The sequence below is a fragment of the Bactrocera neohumeralis genome, chromosome 6 (genome assembly GCF_024586455.1).
Source record: "Bactrocera neohumeralis isolate Rockhampton chromosome 6, APGP_CSIRO_Bneo_wtdbg2-racon-allhic-juicebox.fasta_v2, whole genome shotgun sequence".
Classification (NCBI taxonomy): Eukaryota; Metazoa; Arthropoda; class Insecta; order Diptera; family Tephritidae; genus Bactrocera; species Bactrocera neohumeralis.
The window spans coordinates 39779011-39796294 of record NC_065923.1 but is presented as its reverse complement, the minus strand read 5'-3'; the positions used below and the strand labels follow the sequence as shown (position 1 = coordinate 39796294).

At 36.6% G+C, this 17284-nt stretch overlaps 1 protein-coding gene across 5 annotated transcripts; it reads left to right on the top strand.

The window, feature by feature from the left end:
- Positions 1 to 1224: 1224 nt before the first annotated feature.
- LOC126763570 (la-related protein Larp4B) lies at positions 1225 to 16682 on the top strand. Of its 5 annotated transcripts, XM_050481207.1 has the most exons (14): positions 1225 to 1491; positions 1561 to 2331; positions 5997 to 6813; positions 6909 to 7158; positions 7233 to 7373; positions 7484 to 7720; positions 7788 to 8379; positions 8453 to 9099; positions 9913 to 10582; positions 10999 to 11883; positions 12071 to 12100; positions 12162 to 13196; positions 13272 to 14258; positions 16152 to 16682. In XM_050481207.1, the coding sequence occupies exons 3-13, from the start codon at positions 6014 to 6016 to the stop codon at positions 13484 to 13486; spliced, it is 5502 nt and encodes a 1833-aa protein (XP_050337164.1). In that variant the 5' UTR covers positions 1225 to 1491; positions 1561 to 2331; positions 5997 to 6013; the 3' UTR covers positions 13487 to 14258; positions 16152 to 16682. The 5 variants fall into 5 exon arrangements, with proteins under 5 accessions (XP_050337164.1, XP_050337162.1, XP_050337161.1 ...); XM_050481205.1 differs by lacking the exons at positions 1225 to 1491; positions 1561 to 2331 and adding an exon at positions 2737 to 2875; XM_050481204.1 differs by lacking the exons at positions 1225 to 1491; positions 1561 to 2331 and adding an exon at positions 4442 to 5434 and having other exon boundaries at positions 9916 to 10582.
- The last annotated feature ends 602 nt before the right edge of the window (positions 16683 to 17284 follow it).

The following is a 17284-nucleotide window of genomic DNA, read 5'->3' as shown; positions in this document are numbered from 1 at the left end:
TATAATGACTTCCGATCATCTGAATTCTTACGCAGAAGTGAACACCTGAAACTATGCCTCCCGCTTTGACCTTTGAAAATTGCGAAAGTACAAGTTTTGGTTACACTAAGCCCTTCCTTACTTATTTTTGTTGCCAAATAAACGTTTGAAAACTGATTGTGAGAACGCTGATATTCGGTTAACTTAGTAAAGAGTCTTAGCTATACATAAGGTAATTTTTTGTAAATTCTACTTTATGAACGAAAATAAGTCAACTATAGTATATTGGAAAAAAATCTACATACAAAAAATTTAAAGTTTATTCTGATGGTAGAACAGTGAGAGTGTTTTTCTTCAAATCGCGTTTTTAAAATCGAAAGTGGTACGCGGTTACAATACCGAATACGGCACGTATCTACTTGAAATTATAAACATAACTTCACAGTAACATTCTCTAGTAAATTTCGTAAGATTGTTTTTGTTAATAATGTAAAAATTTTATAAAAACAATAAATGCTCTTTTTTCGGTATACAATGAAACCTTTTTTAACGCATTTTACGCAAAATTGATGTCAAGCTAAAAATGCAGCAAATAGATTAATATTCCGTTCTTTTTTCAAAGGTACAGCACGAAATTATAGAAATATCGTGTTCTGACGAGGGTGATTCCAGAGTTGGACCCGCTTTTTCGTATGAAATTTATTGAAGTTTTTTTACTTAAAAAAATCGTTTTTAGAGTTTAAGTCCGGCTTAAAATATCAAGAATGGAATTACAGTCGAGCGAAAACTGTTTGTTAACTTTGCAAATGATGCTTACATCAAATACAATGCAATTAATAATTAATATGCAAAAGAATATCTTTGAGAACGTTCGAAAGTGTAAAAGCTTACAATCAACCCGAAATTTAAAAAAAAATTAATAGATTTACGAAACTATGCATTTTAAATCTGTTTATTAAGAAAATAGCAAAAAAAATATATATTTTGTTAAGCATAACGGAAGAAAATATAAATAAATAAATAGTTGAAATATCCAAAAAACGCAGTAATACTGTAATAATTGTATTGGACGACTTGTAAAAGTATACCACTTTTATTAATTTATCTGAGTTAAATTAAGGTATTTTTACAATTTAAAAAACAAACTGTAAAAGGTAACATCTCTGCTTTTTTATTTCCTTCTTCTTACTATTCTTCAGTTCTGTTTTCTCTTTGATATACATCAGGTTTACGCTCCCTTGTGTCGCGTTTGTGGGTGCAATTTTTTCGAAATATTCGATTCTAAACAGTAGATTGTGGGTATAATTACGGAAGTATTAAATCGCAAATGTGTGCAATCATTATGCAAGTTATTTAATAAATTTGTGAGATATGGAATGATAAAAAAGGAATTATTAAGGCTTGAAAACGTCTCGGTGTACGGAAGAAAATAAAGAAAAAGGGGAAAATGAATGCAAAGAAGGCGGTTTTGGGTAAATCGTAACTAAGTCATTGATGAAAGTGAGAAACAAGGTATGAATTTTTGTTGTACCGCTGTCGCTAATGACGGTTAGTGCATTGTATTAATTTTGTGTATAGCAGTCTCACTTGCGCCCATATTTATTAATACTACCGGTTTGACAGTTGCTTATTTTGACACTATCGCGTAGCTATTCATACATTCATCTCGTTACACTGGCACAGTGAAAACGAAACGGAATATTTGAAACTGTTGATCGCAAGCTGTCGCAAGTGTGATTCGAAGAAGCGAACAAAGGCGTAAAGAATTTAGGTAAATGAAAAGTCAGATGAATTTGCGAAAGCGTGAAAACGGAAACAGAACGTAGCGGCTTTTGTTTTAGCAAAAATAACTTACCATTGCGCTAAAATAAAATAATTTATCATTGTAATTATGACAGTGAAGTAGTAAAGATCAGTGTTTGGACAAAAATATAACTTGAATGTAAATCTAAAGAACATTGTTGACATAGTTGAATCTTGAAATGAATATTTGTGTGTATTTTACGTGTCTCTTGATGGCTTAAATTACGTGTCTATAAAAAAAAACAACAATACAGAACAAGTGGTTTCAACATATTTTCAGCTAGATACTCCTTAAATATATAACTTTTTTGTAAAAAAGTGTGTGTTAAAAATATCAGAGTGATATCTGTGTTATAAAAAAAAAAAAACAAAAAAATTGTGAATAAATGAAGGTATCGAAGTTAATTTATATATACCTTAGCAAGTGGACGAATTTTTGAAAAAAACCAAATATATCAGCGATCATTCAGTGCTTAATATCTACAAAAAACTAGTATTGCTGTTATCATCAAAGTCCCTGATTAAAAATTTATTCTACCGCGACAAAAAGTAAGTAATGATTAATTCTCTAAAATGTAATAAAACTTAGTAGAAATTATCGTAAATATATTATTTACCAATAAATTATAACAGAATTTTCATTGATAAAAATACCATTTTGTATGTGTAACAATTAAGTATCATTGTTATATTCTGCAATAACCTGTAGTGTTTTAACAATTTAAAAAATTTCATAGGATAATGAATCATAAAGACATATAATATCAAAAACGTGAGATTACGCTCCTTATACTCGATATTGTATGGTCATATTTAAACTTTTCTGAGTGTACTAACATTTGTCTATGTTTAATAATTTAAAGAATTGGTACTATTTTTAATCTTTCTCTTTATAAAAAGTGATAAAAATAGCAATGTCGCAAAAGAAAACTATATAAGTATCACTAACTGCCTAACGAAGATAGTAATACGTTTTGTTCAGTTGTTGCTGCATCTTAGGCGTATAGTTTGTGAAAAGCTAGTCTTTTCACAAAAGACATCATCATTTACTCATTCGTTGCAGAAAACGTTGTATGTGGAATGGATATTGGTGGTAAGTGTACATTTCCCCATAATGGTTATGTCACAACCAATCCTTGTCCTATAATTGCTATTTAAGTACATTTATCATTTTTGCTTTACTTACAATCGATCATTACATTGCAACTTTTATTTCATTAAAGTAATATGCACTATTGCCATATACATATGTACATACATATACTATATATTTTAAACGTTAAATAAGTTGCACTTAAATATTTATGTATATATAGTATGTATTTTCAAAGGTAAAATCGGCAATTGAAATTAATTTTTGATCTTCTTAATTTTGTTAAAATTTTTATGTACTACTTTGTTCTAATTGACATTGTAAAAATTATTATGTAAACAGTAAACATTTGTATAAAGTGTATCCTCAATCAAAATCGATTTAGGAATTGGGGAAATAGTAAAGGAATTACTTTTGGACAATTTATGTAAGTAATTGCTAAATTGAAAGCCATTCAAGGCGTTAGGCTCCAATATGTGATAACAGAAAAAATCTCGTAGATGAAAAAACATCATGTTTATCAATGGAAACGTGAACTACATATGTATATATGTAGGTATGTATGAATGTACATTTGATACATACATATTTATGTTCGGCATTTTTGAATGCAAATGTATGGAGCTTAGAATTTCTCAAAGCACAGTTGTTTTTGCAGAGGTTTGGGTGGTAGGGGGACAAATTTATTGTCTTCAAGATCAACTAATGGGTAAGTGTATGAAATGCGCTGTTCCAGCGTAGATCTCCTAGGGTATGCAAAGTTATGGGCGTAGCCTCACATTTGTAAACAAAATAATTTTATTTTGTATGGTTATACCCGATATAAGTTTCTGCAAAGATATTGATTTAAACTTTCGCTAAGATAAAATTCATAAGCCTCTTTCCACACTTGTCCAAATTTTTTTTTCTTTGCTTAGCTGTAAAAAGGTTTCTGTACATATGTATGCGCGTGTGTATTAAGGTAAATTCTGATACATTCATATCTACGATGAGCCTTTAAGCGTACGTCCATTCGCAGCATTCTTACTATATAACCATCATATGTACATATGTAAAAATATTTATGTGCTTTATGTCACGTGCACATAAATACTAAAGTTATATGTTCTCCCTATAAATATTTACAGACTCGGTTTTTGTAAATATGTAATTAAATGAACTGTTTAAAAATACGGGAAAATAAACAATTTATACCTTATATTTCAAAGATTTCATTTTTGTTTTATACCTACATATATGCATGTATCTTAATATATCAACTAAAATGTGTACAATTAAAAAAACAAATTTTTAATTATGTATGGAAATCCTTGTAGTAGTACGGGGAATCCCGCCAGCGCATAGACTCCCATCTGTTTTGTTGCTTTGTATTGAGAAACAATTTTTGTGTGGCGGTGACTTTATTATCATGCAACACTGTTTAGTTGTGCACATGTTTTTGAAATTGTAACGTTAGCAACACTGAATTGTTTCATTTCAATATGTGTCAGAAACATTTTGCTGGCTGGCCGTTCTGTGCATGAGGAATAGTGTGAATATTGAAACGGGGCGAAAGTTAAACGGCGACTGACTTATTTAATGATATGTCAAAAATTTTATTCGCTAATTTGTGGCAGAAATAAATAAAATATACCAAGTGAAAATTGTGTAGAATTATTCACGAAGTGAATATATGTAGACAATTCTTGAAATTGTAATTAAATTCCTTCGAAAAACGTGTAGGCATTTGATTGAAATCTGATTTGATGAAGTGAAAAAAGTGGTAGCTACATCGCAGCAAGGCTATGTAGAGAAGAAAAAAGAAATTTTGTATGAAAAGGAAAATGAAAATATTCGCTTAGTGCTAAATATTTTGCAGCTTTCATCTTTTTGCTATTGATGCATTTGAATAAAGTGCGTTTTGAGAGAAAAATTTGTAATTCAGTAAAGTAGAATGATTAGAAAGAAAATTAGAAACAGAAACACCACATACGAGGAAAATTAGAGACTACGAAAAATACCACGTACAGAAAGAGGATAAAAGTTGGACAAGCGATAATTTCAAGGGATAAGCGACAAAGAAAGATAAGGAAATTGAATAAAAGAGAACTAGAATTAAGTCATTCAAACGAGGCAGCAACGTTGCTAGCGATTGCGGTAGCAGTTTTTCGACACCAACGTTGGCACCGCGACGTTGACGACAAATTTCTACCGATCAAGCGGAAAAGGTTGAAATAACATAAAACTAGGGGAACAGAAAACTTGGACGTCGACAGCACGACGAAGGCGGTGGCCGTCAGTCGTCAACTTCTGTTTTGACAATGAATAGTATACTAATTTAATATCAGCAATTAAAGTAAAAACATTACAACGAAGAGGTTCGAAGTTGAATAAAAACAAATAATCTTCTTAAGTGTATCTATTAAAATTTTCGACAAATACAGCGCGCACTTGAACGTACATATTGTGCGTAAGTGCGTGCGTTAAGACGGTCAGTCAAGGGGCAGCTCGGTATAGCTATTTAATAAAAGTGAACGTTCTGAAGTTTCCAAATATCGCACAATATGGAATATCTATGGGGTTTGTATTTTTCTTCTTATGATATTTATGTATAAAAGCTCAGCAGCTGTTCGCTTTTTTAGCCTCAACTGCATTAATGATTTTTCCAAAGGTTTTGATTCCTTTCTCTTTTGTTTTGTTTTGTTTCTCAATCTGCATACGTATTAACTAGCATTTCTATACCATTTTGAAAATATGACATGTTATTTGAAGTATAGAAATTAGGTATTAGGAAGGAGAAAGCCGAAATAATGTTTTATTGTTTCTTACTTAAAATATAAAAATTATATTAGAGAATATATGAGGAACATGAATACAAATATTTACTTACATCAAATAAAAAAAAAAAACATTTAAATAAAAATCGTTCTTGCTTTGGTTTAGAAATTCATACATACACAGATTATATTTGCTTGACCTTTAATTTTGTAATGAATAGATATTAAATGTTTTCTAGTATACGTATACATGTTTGAATATACATTGTGTATAACTCTTGTTTAATTTGTAAAATTCCTTAACTATTCAATACCACTTAAGCTATTTTTTTAAATTATATTCAATTATTTTTAATATCCTCTAGCTGGCGGTTATGTATATATGAATGGAGATGCAGTCAAGTTACAACCACCTGTTGCAAACACAATTTACGCTCATGTACCCGTTGAAACAGCGATGCTAGCCACAACTAATCTTTACGGGCCGACAACGCAATTGGCAGCACCAGCCGCAACACATATTCCTTTGATAGCAACCGCAGGACCCCAACCACCACATCCACAAGCTCTGCAAGTAGCTGCTGCACCTCCACCCACTCAACACCAACACCAACATCAGCATACACAATTAATACCGCATACTCATCCACACGCACACACACATTCACATAGTGCAGCTGTCGCCGCTGCTGCTGCTGCTGCCGCCGTAGCCGGTCCGCACACACAGCAACCCCCTAGTGCTGGTGCCTCTCTACAAACGGTGCCAACTGCCTCACATCAGACCGCACATTTACAATACGCTCACCAACCACAAACAGTGGCACAAGTTGCTACTGGCGGACCAGCCGTAACAACAATTGATAGCTCAGAGTACGCAGCCGCCGTTATGAATGGCACAATTGCACAGGACGGCTCTACCGTCTGCTACGCGCAACAGGAGGAGTTGTCCGGTGTAGCGGCTGGAACGAATTTAATAGCGGTCGATGTTTCGATGGCGGGAACTCCTACTTCTGTGGGCTCTCATCAAACACAACAACATTCTCTTGGTATAAGTAATGGTCCGCATCAACATCAGTCACACCAGCATATAAATAATAATGCGAATTCAGTAGACAACTCCGGCATACCGTTAGATCAGTTGAAACAAATGTTATCCACTCAGTTAGAATACTATTTTTCCAGGTAAATTAAAAATTACTTTAATCAACGAGTGCTTAAATTATTATTTTTTATTCTGTATACTAACAAGCCCAATTTTTATAAATTTTTTAATACAGAGAGAATTTAGCAAATGACACTTATTTGCTAACGCAAATGGATAGCGATCAGTACGTGCCTATTATAACTGTGGCCAACTTTAACCTAGTGAAGAAGCTTACCAAGGATATCAAGCTGATCACGGAAGTGCTTAGAGAGTCTCCAAATGTGCAAGTAGATGAAGACGGATTGCGTGTGCGTCCCAACCACAAACGTTGCATAATTATCTTGCGAGAAATATCCGAAAAGACACCTGTAGAAGAAGTAAAGGTAAAAAATCCGTGACTATTTAATTACTTAAAAGTGAGCCATTTGGAAAACGAAACTAATTATTTTCTTTGTAGAACATTTTTAATAATGAAAATTGTCCACGTGTCATATCATGTGAATTTGCTGGAAATAATTCATGGTATATAACATTTGAATCAGATGAAGACGCCCAAAAGGCCTTTAAATATTTGAGGGAGGATGTAAAGATGTTCAAGGTGAGTAGGAGTCACAGTAGTTTAATATTTTTTGTTAAGTGTTAATGATTTTTAATTGGTATATCTAAAGAATAAAACTATTATTAATTTTAAATACAATACAATTTTAGGGAAAGCCCATAATGGCTAGGATGAAAGCGAAACCCTTCATAAATCGGCTGCCAATCGCACCGGTTGCGCCATTGAAGAATGGGTTCCGAATAACTTCGCCGCCAGCAGCGGTATATGATCCTAATGCGGCAGCGACAGCCGTTGCATACAATACAGCTCCGCAACGATTTGTCTATGCTACGAATGGTGCCGCAATGACACAGGCATCGGTACCTTATAATGCTCCTGTAATATTTGTAAGTCATTTAATTCTTTATAATACTTTCACAAACGCTTTCAACACATTTATATTTGCATTTCCAGCAATCTTTCCAACAGCAACAATTCTATCCTGGTATTGTTGCAACAACACCGTGGCCCCCGGCGGCTGCTGCAGTAGCAGCAGCCGCTACCACAGCACACGGTCAAAATTTTTATGAGCTAGGAAATGTGTTTGCCACTAATGGGTTGACACCACAAGCTGCTGTGCCCACAGCGTACACAACTTCTGCTCCACAACAATCTGCCACGCCATTGCCGGCGTCATCGAAAGGGCAAAGCGGCGGCGGTCGCTATAATAACCATCGCAATAACACCAGCAGTGCTGGTGGTGGTGGCCGCAACAAGTTGCGTAGCAACACTGCACAACAGCAACAACAACAATCTCAACCCTTACCGGGTATGATCGCTACGCTTGGTAATGTCGTTGGTAGTTTGGTAAGCGTTGTACCAACAATAATGGACCCACACCAACAGCAACAACAAACGCAGCAGCAGCAAAATCAACAGCCTCAGCATCAAATGCAACAACAGCAGACGACTTCAAGTCAAGTGCAACAGCAGCAGCAAGTGCAGCAATCACAACAACAACCCCAAAATACTTCAAGGCATTATAATAGTATAAAAAATAGTGGAGGTAAGTTGCGCTTAGTAGCAAAATCTGTTAGCCTACCATTTGGTATTTAAATGGTTGGTATTTGTTTCAAAAGGTGGCATTAATAAATCAGCTATGGATAAGCCCTATGGTGGAGGCAGCAGTATGTCGAGTCACATACACTATGGAACTCAAACACAATCGAGCGCTGGCCCTTCCCATCATCATGCGTCGTCCCAGCAGCAACAGCAGACGAATGCTGTAACTGCTGGTTCACATAATAGCACTCAAAATCACTACCAATTGCCTTCCGCGACTGCAGCTGTAGCGGCCGCCACATCTACAAATCTACAACATTCTTCCTTTCCGCATGCTACGCCAACCGTATCGGTGCAGCAACAGCATCACCATCATCAGCAACAGCAACCACATTTGCACGGCCAACATGTTGCTGATCTGCAAGACGATGGCGGTGTGTTAGGTATGGGTGCTAGTGGTGAGTTGGTGCAGCAACAACAGCAGCATCAGCAGCAGCAATCATCGCATCCTCATCAACAGCAACAGCACAGCAGAAGTAATCTGTCTAGTTCAACATCGTCGCTGGCGACGTCGTCGTCTGTTGGTGTCGGTGTGGTGGGGAAGGAGCCGCCAATGCATTGGACGCAGCCGCGGCATCGTCGTCGGAGACGTGATGACGACGGCAGCGTTATGACATATACGCCAAGCACTCGACTTGGTGGTGGCGCCGGAGTTAGCGGTGGGGTCAGTATAACAACATTTTATACGCCTTATAGCACTTTCGTGCACAATGTTGTTGGGGTAGGTGGTGGAGTTGGAGTTAGTGGAAGCGATATGGGTGTAGAATTCGATGTAGGCAATGGCAGCAACATTGGATGCATTGAAAATACTAGCGGCATTGACAATGGAGGAGGAGGAGGAGGAGGTGGAGGCGGAGTAGGGGAAGGAGTTGGTGGCGTTGAAGGCGGAGGGCAGCATGGCGGTGGTTTGCAGTCATTTACTAGCAACCCCACCATTACCACCACCACTACCACTACAGTCATCACTGCCATCGATAACTACAACGCGGTGAACTCTAATCATAATATGAACTTAAATTTAAACGTAATTGCAAGTCCCAATCAGAATCGAAACATGAATTTGAATCAGAGCCCGAATCCGAGTCCGAATCGCAATTCGTATACGAAAACCGAACTAAGTCAAAGCCATAACCAAAACCAGCACAAACATTATGTCCAAAATCAGCACCAAAGTCAGCAGCATAGCCAATCAAATCAAACCCAGATAATGTCCAATAGCTTCCACAACAGCTTCCACCACAACCAATATAATAATAATAAATTTAGCAATAATAGTTCTGCCACTTCTACTACCACCACCAATACTACTACTACTAATACTACTACTAAAACTTCTACTTCTACTAATGCTAATGCTACTAACAATAATCATAGTAATAATTTTGCTACAACAACAACATCATCAATAATAACAAGCACAACAAACAATGCGAATACGCAAAAAGCAAAAATATTCATTCAATCCTCTACTTCGCAGCAGCAAGCCTACATTGGTGGTAGCGTATCATCACATCATCAATCGCAGCAACAGCAACAGCAGCAACAACAACAACAATTACAAACACAACAATCGTCCAACTCCGGCAATACGCTGCAATTATCCTCAAATGTGGGTAATAATACTCCAATGTCGTCACAAAGCAGTGGCGGCGGTGCCAGTGTGCATCATGGCCAGCGCGGTGAAGGCGTCCATCACGGCGGCGGCGGCGGCGGCGGCTCAAGTTACAATTCACATCGCGAAGAACATCGAGGTGGTTACAAAGGCAATAATTATAATCCACATTATAATAGCGGTGGTGGAATGGGTCATCACTCGCAACATTCGGGGGCGTCACATCATCATCACCATAGTGGCGGCGGTCCATCACAGCAGCACCACCATCACCATTCATCGTCGCATCATACGGGCTCAACGCATCATTACCACCATCATCGCCACGAAGTAGGTGGTGGTGGTGGTGGTGGTAGCGGTGGTAACGGTGGCCTAAGTGGAGGTGGCACGAATGGTGCTCATGGCATAAGCGATCGCAGCAATGATCGCAGTGGCGGTCATGGACATCACGGTCAACAGCAGCAACAGCAACATGTGCCGCCGCCACAACCACCACAATTCGATTTAGAAGCAGCAGCTTTTCCGCCACTGCCAGGTTTGTCCCTTTTTTTCATAACAAGTATATCACTATTTTCTGTACGTATTATCAGAAAGGGTTCGTTAGAGTTAGGTAATAATTACAGCTGCACAGCTCTGTTGCATATTTGACACTTTGTTGTTGATACTCTGCTAAAATGCCGATTATTTGTGTAAAGTGGCAGCAGAGCGTGATGCTGTTGCAAGTGTTGCCAGAAATTCACGCAGAAAGTGGTACTTTGGCACTTTAGCAACACTGCGTTGTGATTGCCATCTCGAACGCGCCCAAGTATGCACATTGATCGTTTCTTCAAAAAGAAGAGTTGTCCCTTCAATTAGACACGTTTCAACAATTTTTTTTTTTGTAGTGTGTAATGATATTTTGTTTTACAAAATTTGCATTCTAACCCACTTTCATTTTTTTGACTTAAACAGCGACTTCGTCGTCCACAGCTTCCTCTTCCTTAGCGTCTACTGGTGCGGCTTCGTCTAATAGTAGTGGTAGCAACAGTAACAATGTTGCGGTGTCAAGTACTAAGCAATCTTCGAATTCGACACCACATCATCATCAACATCAACAACCTCTTCAGCAACAGCAACAGCAACAGCAACAACAACAACAACAGCAACAGCAGCCTCAGCAGTCTTACGGTGGTGGCGGAAATGACGGAAGTATAAGTGGCAGCGTAGATGTGCCAACGCAAAAAACAAGCTACCTGCAGCAGCAACCCCAACTACAGCAACACAATCAGTGTTTAAGCCCTTCTATTGCAGTACAGCAATCTAATAGTTCCTCGTCGGCGGTAACTGGTGTAGCAGCGAATGTCAGTGGTGTTGGTAGCGGTAGCACTGGCAGCGTTGGTAGTAGCCACCAAAACCACAGCAGCGCCAGCGGCGTCGCCAACAGCAGTGGCTGGTCCAATGAGAACCGTTTGGCAGATGTTGTGCGCTCTGGCGCGAACAGCGGTGGTAATGGGAAGATTAAATCTCGCAAAGATTCCGCCCACAGTAATAAACAACAACAAAACTATCAACAACGTAATGCCGGTGCTTGTACCACCATTAGTCCCACCACAACATCGTCCATCAACGCTATAGAAGGTGCTTTTCCAGCTGATGAACCGAATATGCCATCAGCAGCTACAATAAAGCCAAACAATAAGTCCTCGACATTGAATAAACAAAATTCAAATGCTAATACAAACTACACAACCACCGCCTCCTCATCCAACAACACTGTGATAAAGTGTCCAACACAATCCAAACAAACCAATGCCTATAGTTTGACTGGCGGCAATGCATCATTCGACAGTAATACTGGTGAGATATACTAATGGTGATAGAGGAAGAGGGGAATTTTCACATTGTAATTCATTTAACAATCGCCTAGAGCGTGAAAAGTAGTAAACTAGTTATATATACATTCACTTATCATACTTTAAAACGACTTAAACGAACGCTATGCACATCTACCGAGTGAAATGTTTAAAACTCTTTTTATTTGTAGTTGACCACCTTAAACGGAATAACCGTAAATGTACATATACTCGTATTTTCTCTAGCTTCCTTCAATTTATCAGCACAATTTTCATTTACAGTCACTGGTGAAAAATCCATAAACAAGACTGAGGATTTGTCTGTTTCTGCGGCGACACAAGAAGCAGCATGTAAACAGCAGCAGCAGCAACATGCTGCAACCGATAACAATGGCAGCAACGAGTTGCATCAGCAACACAATCATCGCGGTAGTGGCTGCGGCGGCCCAAACTCCACTTCGGGCGGTGCCATCAAAAGCGCTAATGCAGTGCTTTCAACCACACCAGTTACAGCCGGTGCGCTCAGCGGCAGTGGCGTGGGCGGTGGCATCACTAGCAACAGCAGCGCCGGCAATAATGGCCAACAAGCCGTTACATGCAGTGTTGCTACCATGACCACAAATTTTGCCGATTGCAGCCTAAGTAATCACAAGAAACCGCCTGCAGTTGCAGATTTACTAGCCAAAAAGGCAACGCCAAAAGATGCTACGAAGCATAAAAATGCTTCCACATCTACGAACACTGCTTCAATTGAAAACATTGCGGCAGCACAAACGGGCATACCAATAGCGAATGCCACGAGTGCGACAAATAATAACAGTTCACGTTTAAGCTACGCGCAAGTAGCTCAACATCACAAGGAGCGCGCCGTCGCCGATGGTGGCAACAAGAGTTCTGAGAACTCGGCCTCAGGCAATGCCTCACCTGTGGCTGTGCCCAATAAAAGTGAACTGTCAGCTTCAACAATGAATATTAATAAATATGAGACTGCTAATAGCATTAGTGGAGCGGGTGGTGTAGTCAGTGCTGTTATTGGGGCGGCGACGGCGACCGCAACAGTGGCGACAGTACCTTCTTCATCAGCAGCAGCAGCTGCTACTGCCTTGCAGTATGTAGAAAAGCAAAGCGACAAACCGATAGGCTTTGACAAGCAACGTGGCATAACGACTGTTGGCCAAGCGTTGACGAATGCAGCCACCGGCACCACTTCCGCAGGCAACAATAGCGGCAGTGGCGGTGGTGGCAACAACACAGGTGCTGTGATTAACAGCGCAAGTAATGTAGTGACATTACGTGCTGAAATTTCCAAAGATAAAGGTACATCAAAAATGCGATAATACATTTTGTTGAAGAACAAACAAGATAAAACGATAATTTTTAAACTTATTTCAGATGCTTTACGCGAGAATCGCCAAAGCACCGGCAGCAATAATAGCGGAAGCAGTGGCTTCAGTAGTAGCGGCGCTCTTAGTAATAACGCGGCCACCCAATCCACGCTAGCGACGAGTGCACGCAATCGCAACAACGATGGCAAAGAGAAGAATGTGCGCGAACGACACGACACTGCCGAAAGCAGCAGTAGCGGGCGCAAGTCGGGACGTAATTAATCCTTAGTTGTGATGTTCACCCAAGGAACTGAAATATTTCGCTTAGGAACAGCATTTCACACACATACATAATATACACAATTGCTTACACACACACGCACACTCACTTGCATAGTGCCGAAATTAAGAAGACATATATGCAGCCAATGTAGAATAGAAAGCCACACAGAGAATTTTCAGTATTGTCTACGTATGTAGCAGCAGGAAATTAACGCGTACGCAAAGTATCCGATCGTTGAATTAGGAGACGCTAAAGCAATTTATACATACGCAGACAAACACTAACCAAAATTCTTTGACTTTCTTTAACAGCAACAAAAGTTGACATAAATTTGTGAGAGGTGAAGTTTTTGCAAAATTTTGTGTGTGAAACTATTTAAATTTGAATCGTGAACATATATGCAACGTTTCGAAATTATTGTGTCCCATTAAAATACTGTTTGGCCTGCATTACACAAACTAGCGCAATTCATGCTACTATCACTTTAAGTGGACACACTTGAATGCCAAACATGCAATTGAGCTGTTAATATTGAACAACAACAAACAATTACAATTGCGAATAGTTTGCGCAGCTATAAATAAATACAATAAACACGAACAGCAAAGCAACTACTTGTATAGGCTGCGCTCCGCCAGATTTGCTGCTGCAACAAGTCTACTAATTTAATAATACTGTACAACAATTGTTTTGTATGATATTAATTATTCACAAAAATAATTGCAATAAGAATAGAACTAACGTTGTGGAACAACAATATACAGAAATATGGTAAGTCAACAAATATATTTCTTGTATATATTTGTATTAATTTAAAATTTTTTATAATAATAATCAAGTAAAAATAGAATAACATATAAGTGATAAAGTGAAATACATAACGGTGTTCTTGTTTTGACATTTGATTTTGACAAGAAAGCAGAGTTCAAGCATAACGAGCAGAGTAGTGACCATTTGAAGTTATCAAAAAATCAATACCTTAGCAGTTGTATTTATTTTGTATAAATAACAAAATTTCAGACTTTTTAAATTTTTTAATTGTATTCAAGTATCAAATTATTTAAAATGTTAATAGAACACGAGCAGGCTTACAAATAATGCATAATAAAAATAATACCATGAAGTTTGTAACACCCAAAGGAGACTAAGATATAGCTTATATCTATGTATTTATATATCGATTTGGACATATTCGTCCCTCTGTCTGTATATACGCGAACTAGTTCCACAGCTTTTGAGATATCGATCTGAAATTTTGCATAAGCCTTTTTCTTCCGAAAAAGCTCCTCATTCGTCTGAACAGACGATATCAAACCATTATAGCATGCAGCTGCCATACAAACTGAAAAATAGGAATCAAGTGTTTGTATGGATAAGTTTTTCATTTGAATAGGTATCTTCCCGAAATTCGGCACAGATTATTTTCCAATGCAATAGTGCAATCTCCTAAGAAATTGTTACGAAAAAGTTTACTTTTTAATTTTTATTGCATAAGAGTTATGCAAATCTCGCTACATAACTATTATTCTGTGAGAAATAAATGAACGTTTTCAAAAAAATCTAGCGATAAAAAAATCAAAATATAACGACTATTTTATGAAGGAAAAGAAATAAAATTTTAACAGTTTTTGACATACATATTTGTGTAGTACTCAAAAAACTCAACACAAAAACAAATAAACAATTTCAACTACTATGTCATATATGTATGTATGTATATCCAAACCTTCCTTTTCCATAATGATTTTTTTCGGTCAAAAATTATGCAATAACTGTTATTTTCTGTACCTGGTATTATAGCTGCGGTGAAACCGTAACCGTAGTTAAAGCTTATGCCTGTGTCTTGTTTTAATTGCAATTTCGAAAATCTTAAGGGATTACATGGGTGTCTTCGTGTAAAAAACAGACTTTTTTCATCATTTTTTTTCATATTAAAAATTAAATATTTTACTAGAATTTTTTATTGTTACAAACGAGCTGTTTTATTAACAAAAAAATTCTTAAATTTTTGGGAAAAAAATATTTTAAACAACATATGTACATATACATATACAGATACGCCCGCGTTGGCAGGATAATTCTTTACAGGATACTCTAAAGAAGGAAAATAACTGAAAATTAGATTTTTGGCAGACATTTTTACAAAATAAAATGAAAATTTCGCGACATTTTTTTGTGAAATAGTTGTTATCGAAAAACAAAAATCCTTCGTCCAGGTCTTTAAGAATTGTATTTCAAAGACGTGTGTAAAATTTCATGAAGATCGGTGGAGTAGTTCTCTCGAGAAATCTTGCCAACCGACTTCAAAAACACAGTTTCGAGAAAAACGCGTTTAAAGACGGCGCACTTAGCGTAGCTAGCCTCGAGCGCACAAGTTCTCAAGGCTGTATTTCCGAAACTTTTACTCGGATCAACTTGAATATTTAGGACAATATTCTAGAGGTGAATACAATGTGGAATTTAATAAGACAACTTAAGTCGAAATAATTTTCAAATTTTAATTCAAAATCTTTTAATTAAAAAATTGGCAGCCCTGAACACAAGTAACCAAATGTTTTAGAGTTAGTTATATTTCATATTTATGTTGTTTATAAACATTTGTTTTACATTTTTCTTTTTATTAATTTTCATATTATAATAAAGATATTGTATACTTCTTTTCAGCTGTTTTAGTTACGTAAAGACGAATCGCATACAATTCGGAGGATATGTATAAAAAAGGATCAGTCAGAAATTATTAACATTATAAATTTAATAATATACATATATATAACAAAACTTAACCTTAGTTATTAAGCAATTGATAAACGAAATGTCAAAATGTCAAACGCAAATGCAAACGCGTGGCAAACACGAAACGATGTGCGTTATTTTTGTACATAGGGAAGTTAATTTAATTTGTCAATATAATAATAAAGATTATATAGATATTTATGTTCATCTATGCATTACAGTTACAAGTAATGTATATATGTATGTGTGCAAATATGATATATGTACATATTGAACACTAAATATTTACATAGAACTTACATATATTGGATGCAAACACACATACACATACACCCAAATGACTGTGTAGAATTTTATAAAGGTTTTGCTATAGACCGCGAAATACACAAACGATATTATATAGTATATTAAATTTGTAGTTAGGCATATTACAGTGAATATTAAAACACGACAATTTAACGATATGGTATATAGTTATATATGTATATGAAATCTGGAGTGAATCGAGTGGAGTTATGGTTTAGTTATTTGTTCTATTATATTATTTGGTTACATTTGAAAGCAAAGTAAATGAAAATGAATTAAATACAGGTATAAAGAGGTATAAAGGTATGTTGTTGTTTCAAAGGCCATAGCAAAATGTGTGCTTTTTAGTTGAAGAAAGTTATTATTATTATGTTGTCTTAGAAACGCAAACAAAATGGCAGTTCCGACCAACTAATAAGAAAGTTTACATTAAAGAAACTAACATACATACATAACATAACTGGTTTACCGTTGAAAAGAGATTATTTGCAAAATTGGATATTAAGGAAATAGTTTTCACTGTTGAACAATATAATTGTGCTTAAGTTAATTAATTTTCGGGCAACAACTCCAGCAACATTTTATTTCGAAAACAAAAAAGGCCAGCATTTGTTTAAATGTTTTACTTTGCTTAGTTAATGACAATGACAGTGATATGTGAGATAGCGCTGAATTTGAAATAACAAATTCAAGTGCAGTTCTATCCTTAAAATGTTGTTTTAGTTTAGGGTACAACAACAAACATTCTTATGCGGTTT